The sequence below is a fragment of the Acanthopagrus latus genome, chromosome 10, assembly GCF_904848185.1.
Source record: "Acanthopagrus latus isolate v.2019 chromosome 10, fAcaLat1.1, whole genome shotgun sequence".
Lineage (NCBI taxonomy): Eukaryota > Metazoa > Chordata > Actinopteri > Spariformes > Sparidae > Acanthopagrus > Acanthopagrus latus.
The window spans coordinates 16,921,956-16,935,944 of NC_051048.1; the positions used below are offsets into that span (position 1 = coordinate 16,921,956).

Here is a 13,989-nt window from a genome sequence, read left to right on the forward strand (position 1 = left end):
GGTTGCTGAGCGTCTGGAGAAAGGTGGTGGTGGTGTTTTTTTTGTTTTTTTTCTTCTTTTTTCTTCTTCTTCCTCTTCTTCGGCGGTTGAAAGGAGGCAGAATAGAGCGCCGGGGAGTCCAGAGGTCCGAGTCGGGGGGCCCCTGAAACTCAGAGAGAAGGAGGAGTGAGGAGGTGCTGAAAGGGACTCGATACCGCCCCCACTCCCCCCCCCCCCCCCCCAAAAAAAGAAAGAGCCTGGAAGAATCGCGCTCCGTCAGTGCGCCCTGCCTGCCAGTCGGAGGATGGGGATTTTTTTTTCCCATTCATCCACGTCCCCTTTTTTTCCCTCCTCCTCCTCCTCCTCCTCCCTCCTCCTCCTCTCAAACAAGCCAGTCGGTCTGTCAATGTGCTGCGAGCATTAGGGCAAGTCAAACCAGTGGGATTTTTTGAGGCAAGAGAGACGGATGAGATAACCAACGAAGCGCTGTGTGGGGTTTTTTTTTTCTTCTTCTTCTTCTTCGTCGCTCCCCCCTCCTCCTCCTCCTCCTCCTCCTCCTCCTCCTCTGGTCCGAGGAGCGACGCGTCCGGCAGCTCTCCAAATGATGCGCCGCATCAGATAGGCGTCAATTTTTTTACTCTCTCCTCTCTCTCCTCAACCTCGGGGAGGAAACCGATGCGCACAACTCGCATCTTATTTTCTTCCTTTTTTTTTGGTTGTTTTTTTTTTTAAAACAATCACTCGACAAGTTTCGCGTCGGCCTTTTTGTGCGACGCCACCGAGAGCGAGGGATGCTTTTTTTTTTCTTTCTTTTTTTCTAGCTCTTTGGTTTCTTACTCTCAGTTTTCTTTGAATTGATTTCTCGGACTTACTCGCCGATCTGGATCCTGGTTTGGTTTTTGGTTTGGTTCTTCCTCTTTTTTTGTGTGTGTGTGTTTTTCTATAATCGTTATTTCGCTGAAGGATTTACAACCCGCGTGTTTTCTGCCAAGAGGAGAAGAAGGATTGTAAATGCGCACTGACTGAGCCCACCGAGCATCAACGCGTCTTTCACGAGGATGGAGCCGTGGACGCGAGTGACATCTTTTCCATTTTAAACGCTTTTATTTCTCATCTTCACACGTTCGTTTTCTTTTCTTTCATATATATATATATTTATATATATATATATATATTTGTTTGTTTGGCCCGACCTGACCACGTTTCTCCTCGCTCCAAGCCCGACGCGTTTGGAAGGTAGATCCTCTTTGCGGCGGGGAGCAAGGTAATGGGAGAGAAATCACCCAGAGTCGGCTCAGAGAACAAGGGAACATTGTTCGGAGAAAGACAATTAGGGCGCACCGAGAGGCAGCAGAAATAGCTCCCGGGTGGCGATACGTTTCCCCGGGCACGATTTCGATTTCAGCGGGAGTTCAGTTCGAGCCGAGGAGCACTGCTTTGGAAGAAGAAAGAAAGAAAGAAAGAAAGAAAGAAAAAAATCCCGAGGACTAATGACAAATTAATGGGAAAGTCATGGGATTGGCACTGAAATAGTACGGGGTCGAGGACGCGCAGCAGAAAGAGAGAGAGAAAAAAAGAGAGAAATAAAGAAATAAAGCGTCGCGTTTTCCTCTTTCTGCGGGGAGATCCAGACGCACGGATTGGAAACAAGTTTCTCCCCGAGTCCAGCCTGTCGGTTCGATCCCCCACCTCCCCTATCGCGCAGTTTTTTGATAAATCGTGGATGCATGAGGTCGCGCACACAGCGGGCTTCCACTCCACACTTTGACTGCCTCCACCTATAGCCTGCTCGGCTGTGGTCGCGCACCCATTGTTTTGAGAGTCGCGCAGAAAAGCCCATCCACTATAAGAAAAGAAAGAAAAAAGATTCTCGTTCATTTCTTTCTTTTCTTTTTTCATTTTTCTAATAAATGGGGCTACATATGCTGGGCGTCAGGGTTGAAATGGCGTGTCGAGGAAGTGGGAATGGATTGGGGATCCTGCTGATATTCTTACTGGATTTACTGGGGACGGCGGCCAGCAATATGGAGCCCATCTACTGGAATTCCCTGAACGAAAGGTAAGAGAGGCTTTTCTTTTCTTCTCTTTTCTCCCCCCCCTTTTCCGTTCACCGCTCGCTTCTCCGCAGGTTTGAACTTTATGTTTCCTAGCCCAGGGGAGAGAAGTGAGAAGCGATCGAGTGATCAGTTTGAGAGAAAGGGGAAAAAGAAGGAAAACGCGACGGGCAAACTTGCCGTGCGTAATGGATGCAGAGTCAGAAGGGGGGGGAACAGCGTGAAGTTCAGAGTTCAGGCCTCCGGAGGATTCCTCTGATTTGTTTTTATTCCTCTGCTTTCCTCGTATCGTCTCGCCATCGCTGTTTACACTCCCAATACAAACAGCGTAATATGATAAATGTATGCACTTGGAAGCTGGAACAGGCTGCTGCGTCTCACAGCTGGTCCGAATTTGTCACACTCGCATTGATTATTGTGTTGCGTGCGTGCGTGTGTGTGTGTGTGTGTGTGTGTGTGTGTGTGTGTGATCCAGCTGCAGCTCGTCCCCGTACGCTGGGACACATAGGAGCAGTGTGTAGGATGATAAAGACGTGTGTGATGCTCTAATTGCTGGTGCCGTGTGACCTTGATTAAGACGCAGGGGGGGCCACCACCACCACCACACGCACACACACGCACACCGGCCCCGCAGGCCTTTGTGCGCGTCTGCCCACCCGGGCCACGCACATTTGCATTTTTTATGTGTTTTTTTTTTTTTTTTTCTACCTTTCCCTCTGGAGAAGGTGTCAGGCATTAAGCTGAGGAAATGTCATTTTAAACACCTCCAGGTCGTCCGGCATTAACGACCGACACCACTTTTCTCACACCTCTGCCAATTTCCCTGCGTCTTGAATAGACGCCCGGTGGCTGTGGAGGAGGAGGAGGAGGAGGAGGAGGAGGAATAACAAGGCGGCCTGTATGGAGGTGACACCAGGCAAAAAAAAAATAAAAAATCCTGACTTCATTTCAGGGGACAAACTGGGACAATGATATTTTCCTCCGCTTAATAAATAGAATATGTAGGCCACCAGGGTACGGGCGCTGATCCACAGTGGCTCCCACTCCTTGTGACTTTGCCTAAATTACTCGCTTAATAATACAAAAAAAAAAAAAAAGACTCTGGCTTCCTCTAGGCAGCCTACAAACCTCACCAATCACCCCCCCCCAGCTCACACCCATGCCACAGGCTTCTCCACACGCTAACAGGTTTTTTTTTTTTTAATGCATCCAAGTGCTGTAGGCTACGGCCCTGCCCCGGCTTCTCCCCTCGCCTCTCCACAGATGTGACTGTGCGTGGGCCCCCACCCCGCTGTGGAGCCAGGCATGAAGCCCTTAATGAGGGCTTTTTGTCAGCGGTGGGTGGATTCGCCCGACAGGGAGTAGGGTTTGGACACGGGAGGGTAATTTTCACTGGGAAGCTAACAGCCCGGGCTTTTCAGGCCTTACAGGTGATTCCACGCCATTGTCTCCTAATGGAGTTTAGCGTCACAGGTGGGTGTCAGGGCTTAGCAAACGGGCCTGGCCGGGCAATTAGAAGGGCGGTGGCTTTGACGCCGGCCTCATATTCATTTCCACAGATTTGCTCGCTCATATATTCAAAATACAAAGCCTATTGTATACTATGAGGCTTATTCCTGAAGCTTACCATTCATAGTTAATCAGCTTAGTCATTCCTCCTGTTTATTTTTTTTTTTTCTTGGCCCTTTTTTTTTTTATTTTAAACACACTTCCCTGTGCTTGTTTCTCCTTCCCTACGTGTCGAGAGCAGAACTTTTACTTTCAGCTGCCTCGGGGCGAAATAGGTTTTTGGCCCTGGGCTGAAATATGTTAAGAGCCCGCGCTTGTCCAAACAGCGCGCATCTTCCAAGGCCAGAATCCCGGAGCCCACACACATCTGGTTTGTACTCCTGAAATGAGGCGAAAGAAGTAAGCAGAGGCAGCGGTCTGTATCAATCAGGCGCAGGGCCGGCACGTGTGGTTCACGTCTCGTCTGTGTAGCAAGCGGCCTGTCACGCTGTTAACCTTTGGACCTCCGCTGGATGCGCCGCTTTTGAAGTCCAGACCGTCCACCTGTAGCCTCCGCTCCACCTCTTCCTCCCATCTTCCCTTTTTTTTGACCGCCTCCTTGAGCAATCCCCCTCCACCTCTCCTTCCTTTATGTATGTTTCCAATGCCCTCCTTCTGTCCCCGGCTCCCTCAACTTCATCTCTTGTATCTTTTCCCCCTCCTGTCACTTTCCCCCCTCAACGTCTGTCTCTATCTTCTATCTCCACCCCCCTCTTCCTCCTCCTCCAGTGCAGTGACCAGACGTAGCAAATTGGAAACATGTGTCACATCCAGCCACTAATTATGGCGCTACAGCAGCCACCGACACACTCGAAGATGTGTCGGGAGGGACGGAGGTGAAGAGGAAAAAGGGTGGTGGTGGTGGGCAGGGGGGCACAGACTCTACCACCTGATTATTTCCTGGATTACACGATAATTATGATGTTGGGGCTGACATAAGTTGCGGTGAGATATGGTTCGGAAATGCTCGCAGCCATCAAGCGCTGCATCCACCCTGTTTTTTTTTTTTTTTTTTTTTATTGACCGCTCCATCAGTTGAAATTACTACAGGCCCCGGCAGAAAGAGGAGAGACAGAGTTGTACAGAGAGGAATATAAACAGAGACAGGTGCCAGGAGGTGAATGAGAAACAGAAGGAGCTGTAGAGAGAGCAGAGTGGGGGAGGGAGGGAGGGAGGGAGGGAGGGAGGGTGTGGGGGGGGGAGACAGTCCTAACCCTAAGTAAATCAATACCAGTTAAGTCTCAAGTGCCAATACAGGTTCTGCTTGAGGAAGAGGGAACTGAACCAGAACGATCACCTTGGGAAGAGCTTCCCCGCTCAGACATACATTATCCTTATCTCAGCATCTCCTATTATCGGCCTTACACGGCCGCCCTAATGAAAGATCGAATCTTACATTACTGCTCCGGAGTTGGGGCGGGAGGGGGAAAGCGGGGTGGCCGAATTGGAGTGGGGTGCCGCTGGGGTGCTGCTGGGGGTGGCACTTGCAACACACACGGGATCAAGGACTTGTAGGTCACGGCGGTGGACACGCGCACACACGCGGAGAAAATGAATTCACGTCGAGAGAATGTTGGCTTCGGTCACCCCCGCTCTGATCGCAGCATATGGAGTTTTGTAGTTTTTGGCCCCTCTGCGAGTTTGATTTCAAGCGTCTGTTCTTAAGGCCAAAAAAACCTCTCGTTCACCCCCGCCTTCCTCCCGCACACCCTCTCTTCCTCTTCCCCTCTCTTTTCCATACTTTAGCAAAGCGGCTGTAGATTATTGTAAACGGCTGCTGAGGGTGGGCGCCCCCCACCCCACCCCAGCCCCGCTCGCTCGGCGCTCCCGGTGACTTGTAATACAACTATTCCCCCCTAAGATCCACATTAAAATTTAATCCCCCCTTCCCTTTTCTCAATAATTCATTAATCGCTGGCTAATTGGCGCCGGATAAAAGACTAGCTAACTAGGCTAAGTGTTTCAAGTGCAAAAAAAAAAAAAAAACAGAGAAAAGCCTCACACCCCCCCCTCCCCCCCAAAAAAGAAACGAAATCACTGGAAATCTTCTCGGCGAGGGCATTCTGGGACCGGGTGGAATGAGTGTTAGTGGGTCAAACGGGGTGTCGTATCCAAGGAGCAGCATTCCTACACCCGTTTACTGATCGCCTGTGTGTTCGAAGCGCCACACCCGGTTTCACCCCCACGCCCACCCCCCACCCCCCAACCCCCAATTGGAAAAAAAAAACAAAAACATCCACCCGTAGGTTTCCCATTCATGAATAATGCATGCGTGCACCGAGGCTTTTTTCTGGGCTGTGTGGATAAGTAAGCAGGAGCCTGTAAGCCTACATGCATCCCCAGGCTAAATGATTAGAAAACATCCACTAGGTAGGGTTTTTTTTTAAGGAGCGAGGGGGTGTTAAAGCAAGAGGAGGAATATGGAAAAGAATATGAACTGGGCCGCCCGTTAACGTGAGCGGGCAGCCCCCGCCCCCTGCACCCCGGTTCTCTCCCTGCCTCCCCCTTCCATCTCCCCCCGGTGAAAAAAGAGGAGTGTGTGTGTGAGTTTACGAGCTGAGAGCAACAGGAGCTGTGAAAAGAGGTTTCAGCTGATGTGGCAGAATGGAAAAGGCCAGGGGAAGGGAGAGGGGAGCCAAACCGGCCAGAGGCTCGAATCTCTTTCTTTCTTTCCCTTTTTTCTTCTTTTCTCTTTCTGTCTCTTTTCTTTTGGGCATTGCAGACGGACGCGCAGCCGTGCAGCTGGGCTGTGAAAGATACAGGCGGGCCCGTCGCAGACGACAGACGCCTGCACACGAACGCGTAAACGACCCTCGGGGGGCTCGACCTCCCCTCCCATCTATATGTCGGACACGGCGTGTTAAATGTGTGTGTGGTCCCAGTGTGTCTCCTGATGTATGAAACACACGCTGCCCGTATGAGACCAGAAGCACAGGAGGGCAGATGAGCACACACACACACACACGCGCAGGAGAGGTGAGGAAATTGGCAGGCGTCACGGGCTGTTGTTCCACTCGGAATTCATTCATTATTTTATCACTCGATTATAAGTTTATTTGGCAGGGGCAGCGCACATTCATCAACATCATAACAGCCATAAAGCGGTGTTGTAAATATGCTGGGGTTAGCTAAAGAACTAATTTACTTCCCCCGAGTCCCCCGGGGCCTCAGAAGTGACTTTGGGATTTTGGTAATTGTTAAAAGTGCTGATGATTAGGACGAGGGAGATTAAAAGCGCGTGGCTGGCTGACTCGGTTCCCGAAAAAATGTTGGGACGCATGCGGGAACAAGCGACTTTGTCTCCCTCGGGAACGCCTGCGTGCACACGGACGCGCTCACGCAACAATGGATGGAGAAGGCTAGTGGCTAACGGTAATCCAGGCCGCGGGTCTGAAGGGGGTCACATGTGGCCCGGCATCACTGGGCAGATTGCCCCCGGGTGGCTGAACCCAGAGCCCCCTTAGCAAAAGCCAGCCAACACACACACACACACACACACACACACTGGCCTCTCATTAGCTTGCTTCACAGCACACCCTGCCTAAGCAGGATCATCCAATCCTCCTGGCAGCATTTGGACTGGGCCAGGTCAATCCTCCTCCCCCGGGTGACACAGAGAAGCGGACTGGGGTGGGTGATGGGGGGGTGAGAAGCCCGCATGAAAGCGTATATGGAGGCCAGCCGCTGTCACACTCTTCATCACCTTCTCTATCCTTTCTTTTTTTTTTTTTACTCACGTTACTCACTCTCAGCCCTCCCTTCTCTGCTGTCATCCCTCCATCCTCCCCTCCCTCGTGCTCTTTAGTCGTGTTTAGGCTCAGTATCTGGGTTGGGCTCGTCTTGCAAGCCGCCTCTGTGGCTTCGGCTTCATTCCAGATAAGCGGGATAGCAGCGGGAGGGAGTTGACTCTGTTGTCATTTCATGTGTGTGTGTGTGTGTGTGTGTGTGTGTGTGTGTGTATTCTGGTTTGTGACAGAAGACGTGCTGGCATGCGTGTTTGTGCCGCGAATACTAAATTGTGTGTCAACATCTCTCAGAGCTCTGAGCCGCTCTGATGCACGCCACGAGCACTTGCGCTGCAGACAGTCTCCTACTGATGGTGTTTCTGGCCTTTCATTGAGTCAGAAAGCATAATTTCCTTGTCAGAAAAAAAGAGAAAATGATTCAAAGATTTAGATTAGTCAGGATTTCCAATGAAGATCAACTCAATTCGAGTGCTTGCCGCATTTAAGTCCTTCTCGATCCCATCTTAGATACAGACACACGCATTCTTAAGAAGTTTTCTTGGAGATGTTTAAACCCCTTTCAAGACCTTAATGACTTGATCAGATGGAGGATTTCTTTCCCACAGTGGGTGTCGTATGGATGCTTGTCACACCTGCTGTCGCCTCAGGCGGCATCGAGGTGGAGTCCTCTTTTGCATAGCCGTACACACAGCGATGTGAAATGCAAAGCGCAAAAGCCGCGTCCTCTTATCTCCGAGTCGCTCCATTCCATTGCGCCATTTGCATCCCGTCACTTTCATCAGCGCTGGAGCTCCATCACTCCCCGCTTTGGCCGTCCTGCCCGTGGATGTCAGCGCGCTGCTCTGATTGGACGGCGGCCCGAAAAATGATTTTGCAACCGAACGTTAAAGAGGGAATGTGTGCGTGGGCGTGTGCGCGCAAGAGAGACAAATGAGCGGGATCGCTCCGGGACAGCCGTGCCTTGTCACAGCTGAAAGTTTTGGCAAACATCTTTTTTCGACCGACGCGAAGCAGGGAGGGCAGAGATGGAAGAAGTGGGTGGCGTCAGGGTTGAGATGAGGGGGGGAAAGATAGACGAGACAGGAGGAGAGCAGGGTCAGGGAAGGACACACACACACACAAAAAAAAGGCATGGAAGACGGTGAGGGAAGGCAGGTTAAGAGAGAGATGGATGGCTCGGGGGGAGCACGGCACGCTTTGACAGCGGCACTAGCCGACGTGACGCAGCCCAGACAGGGAGAGTGACTGATGATCTGTAGGTCACCACCGTGACTAGCTGCTTCCTGCTCGCGTACAACCGAGCCGGCCCCTCCATTCCTCATTACTGACACGTCCCATAATATTTATCCCCGTGAAGTCCAGCATGAAACCCGGTAAGCTTTAAAGGAATTCCTCGGCTTTTCTTTTTCTTTTTTTTTTGGGGGCAGAATGAGCTCTTTGATCAACTTAGCGTAGAGCGGTTAAGAGACTGGCAGCTGTTTCCCCTCTGTGTATTTCCTGCAGTTCCACATAAGACCGAGATGCCGCAAACTCGCACACACACACACACACACACACACGGCATGCAGGAGTCGCAGGGGCAGAGACGATGCCAAATGCCTCGTAGCGCGCCGATGTGTTGATGGGGCTTGATTTGCCAAAAGCCAAGTCGATTCCTTTAAAAGAAAAGCTCCACTGTTCCACCGTTTAATCAATATTTTAAGTTCATTGCACTCAAGGATGAAGTGTTTAGTGATTTACATTTCTGGTGAAACCCACCTTTTCTCTCGCCCACTCTCGCTGCGTTGTTGTTTCTTTTTTCTCTGATTTTCTGCGTTTCATATTCGTGGAGGATCATCACTCGTGTTGTGTTTGTAGGCGAAAGGAGGGACGATAATAGCGCGAATGCGGGCCCGTGTTTTTTATTTTTTTTTCAAGGCAGTCTGAGAGCCGCGTGTCCTTTTCAAAAGTCAGCCTTTTATTCTGCTCTATTGAGGCGACAGTCGAATGGCGTCTCTTGCTTTTTCGTCTTTGATGGATTTCATCCTGCGCGATACTCGGTGACTCCGGTAGTCCCCGGCTCTTTGATACAGCAAAACGCTCTCCGACGACCCGAAAGTTTTTTCTGGATGCCTTCCCTTTTTGAAGCGCACTTCGTTCTTGGCTGAGGTGGAACGCGGCCTCTTTGAGTCACGCTGGGGAAACAAAACAAAAAAAAACACGCCGCCAAACCTCGAAACGGACCTAGAAATGCACGGCTGGCGCACGGGCCCGTAGCTGATGGAGTGGTTACAGGTGGCGTTCCTCTTTAAATAGCTCATTTTGCATTTGTATTTTTGGCGTAAGAGGCTGTTATCCAGAGCTTCGCAGAAACACACGGAGTCCCGCAAAAGAAAGTAAGCACACATGAATCACTCTGCCCGCGAGGAGCCTGGTAACAAAGCAGAGCAAGCTACTCAGCGCTCCGGCACAGAGCGCTACATGGCTTTCATTTGCAAGGGGGGGGGCGGGTGTTGGCGCTAGGTGTTTGGCCTCTCGCGTGGGAGATGCGGAGACCTGTTACTCCAAAGCACCTCAGCTTTAAGATAATCTTTACCCGTTGACTTACAATGGGTCAGCGATGATCCTCATGCTTAAGAGGCTTTGGTGATGGGGGTGGGAGGGGGGGGAACCCTGTCCCACTCTGCCCCGCCGCGCCAACAGCCAGTCTTCTGAAAACTTGGCTCATCAATAAACAAACACATTTATTACCTCACATGAGCGCGAGGCCTACTTTCCTCTACCTTTCAGATCTTTTCTAATATTCCCCATCAGTGGCTCCCAGCACCTTGATTATATTTCCAGGCTTCACGCTTTCTTCTCATCAGATGCTGGTATGTGTGTGTGAGCACATATGCGTAGTTCTAATTAGGAGGTAAAAGACCGTACAGTGAGCGTAGTCCATCTGGCTTTGGCATTAGCCCATCATTCTTACAGTCTATGGGGAAACTGACCTTGGCTAGCTGCGCAGGGAAAATCATGCTCCATTTCCTGGGCTCTGCATTAAATATAATTTAAGTAGATTTGACGTTGAAAATGCAAGATTAAGATGGAAACGTAAGATAGGGACGAGCGGCACGGTTTTGGATGTGGAAGGTCCGGGCTTCGGTTGCCTCCTCTCAGCTTGTAGAGACCACATACTGAGATGGCGGGTGGCATATGCCGAGCGTTTCGATTTGAATTGTATTTTATTTTTTATTTTTTTACGATTTAAAAACTTCTCGCACTTGGTGGAGCGCTGGAAACTTTTGTGTCAAGGTTACCTGCTTGTGTTTCACTTATGCTGAGAGAGAGAGAGAGAGAACAGGAGCTGTGAAAGGGAAAGTGCCTCCACATTCTCCCAGGTGAACAGTTCAACATTTATACATAATGTGCTCATTCGCTTTTTTTTCGCTAAGAGTTAGATGAGAAGATCAGTGGCTTTTTTGATGTCTTTGAATGTGGTAAGGAGCTGGAACATGGAGGTGATTAACGGCAGCAGAGGGAAACGGTTAGCCCGTCTCTCTCCGACTTTCAGAAGTTCCACCTCCCAGCACGCCTAAACCTCAATTAAATGACACATATTCTGTTTATTTGTTCAGCGTCGATGTTTGGACGGCTGTTTGTTTGATTCTTTGTGGTACGCTTAGCTAAGCTAGGCTGAATTCTGACCTGACTCTGCTAACATGCGCTTAGTCAGCTTAGAGCTGCATGCTTAAAGTCCCGGTTTCTGTATTTAGACAATACGACTTTATGATCAGAGTCGTCTTAATCAGTTGGAAGTTGGCTGATGTAGCTTTGCTCAAGAGGGTCCACGTCATGTACATTTTGTCATCAGAGGGTGTAAGGGCACTTCCAGTTTGATTGTACCGCATATACTTGCCTGGACAGCAAGCTAGGGAATACACCTGTGTGGTATATGTCCAGTATGAACTGAACTGTGAGCCTGTGGTGATGAAGCCACATGTGTATGCTCCTGTTTGGGAGTATGCATTCAGATTTATGAGGTTGGAAGTCAGCAGCTTGACTCGCATACACGGCAATATCTCTCTAAAGTTAGCTAACTGAAGCTAGCATTAGCCGCCATTAGGTAACGGTCATGTCAGACGGAACCTGTGAGTGTGCTGAGATGAGCAAGGGAAGCATTTTGTTGCTCATGAATGGGACTTTTTTTTTTCATGCAAGGTTAAAAATGTGCAATTTTCCTGTTTAAAAAAGGGAAACAAAGAGTCGGGTCTCTTTTGGAAATCAATTTACATTGTTTCCTTTGGACTGCGATGATCCAGCCTCCCGGTCTTTTTAAACCTGCCTCGGATAAACTAAAAAAAAAAAAAAATGTGCGTCTGTCAGGCTAAAAACAAGGGCTTTGCTTCTCCCATTTCCCCGAAGAGTGGACGCATTGCCGCTGAAAGCGTTTCAACCTGAAGCGACGATTTAAGGCCGAGTGCAGGAGTAAACTAGCTGACTGCCTCCAAATGGTCGTGTTTTTGGCAGCGCGCGGAGTACAGCGCGGCGCTTTTGTTGTCTAGGACAAGCAACTCTAACAAGATCCATCTTGCACAGAAAGAGCGCTGAAGTGGATTGTTGCTGCCCCCATCCACATGCCATCATCTGATACCCCGGCGCTGGCTATAATACACGACTCAGAGACGCTTTTTTTAAGCGTTTTTTTGCCCTCCTTCGCTCTCGCTTGCCTTTTGTCCTCGTGTCTTGCAGTCAGCGTTTGCACACACCGACGTTAGTATACACTGGCATACACACACACACACAGCCAGGCATGCATGCACACAGTGGAGAGCTTGTATACACACACACACACACACACACATACTCATGCATGCACAGATGAAAAATGTTATTGCTCTCAGTGCTGGAAAAAGTCCAAGTGGAGGGGTTGGGTTTCTTCAGAGGTACCCCCCCCCCCAACCCCCTTTCTCCGTCAGTAGCATATCCCTCACTCCTTCCTTCCACTCCTCCGTCTCTACTCTCTCACTCTCCCTCCTTCACTTCGCCCTCCTCCCTCTGCTCCCCCTTGAACAAAAGAGCTCCCCCCTCCCCTTCCCCTCCCCTCCCTCCCCCTCAGCACTTCCACTGAAAGCCCTCACACGCACTCGTCTCTCCTGCTTCGCACTCTCCCACACGCACTCTTACCCCTCTCGTCGTCTGTAAAACCAGTCCACTTCTCCGCACTAATCTCCCCCCCCTCCCTTCATTTCTTTTGTCTTTCCTTTCACTTTCTCTCGCGTCGCCTGGCTCACCACCAGTGTAAATTTCCTCCTCTCTACGCATCCGAGCCGTTATCATGTTACAGCTAGTTGGCAGACGCTAAAATGTATCCCCTCTTTTTTTTCCCTTTTTTTTGAAATTGCTCTTCTGTTCCCCCCCCCCACCAGTCTGGCTGCTTTTTTTTCTCCCTCGTTCTTCTTTGTGGGTGGTTTTTGATGTGTAGTAGTCTCTGTTTCTTCTCATTCGCTCGTCAGCGTCAAGCAGTAAATAGGTCCTCTGTAGTGAGGACAGGATGAATGATCACGATTGCCTATCACTGCGGTGTCGAAGTAATTTGGGAGCGACTGTGAACCGGAGCTCGGCCTGCACGCATGCACACACACACACACACACACACACACACACACACACGCATGTGCATGAGCAGATGCACCGCTCCCTCAACATTCCCTGGAAATCAGGAAGCCATTCCCTCATTAGCTATCCCGTCTTCCACGCTGCCTTTCCAAACAATCTTTCTCTCGTAGTCTTTATCAGTCTTGCTCTCCATTGGGGTGCAGCTGTATTGCAGGTCCCCTGCCACAGGAGTGGTGGTGGTTGGGGGGGGAAACAAAACAGATGGAGTGCCCTCCTTTCTTCCCTTCTTCCTTTCATCCCCCCTCTCTTTCTTCCCTCGCTCCCTCCTTCCCCACAAAGAAAATCAAGCCAGAAGAATGCTTTTTTTGGGGGGGGAAGGGGGAGATGGGACAAAAGCAGTCCCTTTTCGACAGTCTCTCTCTTGTGCTCCTTGGGTTTTGGGTTGATGGATGGGTGGCAGTGTGGGTCACTGTGCCGAACATGTGCGCTCCTGCACCTCGTTGGCGTGACGCTTGATTGTTGTTAGATAACGCTCTGGCAGTTTTTTTTTTTTTTTGGTGTCGGATTGGAAAGCTACTCGTGTCGGCCCGAGCTGGCTTACGCACACAGCTGCTGTGGTGTTTGTACTCCCCCCCCCCCCCAGCCCCATTTTGAGTGTTTCAGTAAAGCCACTGGTCCCAGTTAGGCCCAGCCCATCTGGAGTCCTGGGTGGCCGTTGTACTAGTGTGTGTGTGTGTGTGTGTGTGTTTGTGTATGTACACAGCTGAGCATTGCAACACGTCCAGTCCTCTGAGGTGTGTGCATTCTGGCACTTGGTTAATCATACACGTTATCTGATTTCTGAAAGCCTTAATATAGTTTCTGAGTGGCCAAACAATGCCACTATTGAGCGTGAGCAAGTGCCGCGATTCGACTGTATTTTTTTTTCTTTTTTTTTTGTCGTTATCTCCTTTTTAATCAAAACCTTTGCTTTCTCCTTATGTTTCGTCTTAAATGTAATCACTCTTGTGATGGGCGAGCTAACTCCATTATGGTGGTACTTAGCTAGAACAAAAGAACTCACTCAAGGTCTTGTTTAAGTG

The 13,989-nt window shown here is 50.0% G+C and overlaps 1 protein-coding gene across 1 annotated transcript in view; it reads left to right on the forward strand.

Annotated features, from left to right (window-relative positions):
• Positions 1-257: 257 nt before the first annotated feature.
• Positions 258-13,989, forward strand: part of efnb3b (ephrin-B3b) — an 83,861-nt gene continuing 70,129 nt past the window's right edge. The window contains exon 1 of the mRNA XM_037112864.1: positions 258-2,038. Within this exon, the coding sequence (XP_036968759.1) occupies positions 1,890-2,038 (149 nt within the window). The 5' untranslated portion in view covers positions 258-1,889. The remainder of the gene's footprint in view (positions 2,039-13,989) is intronic.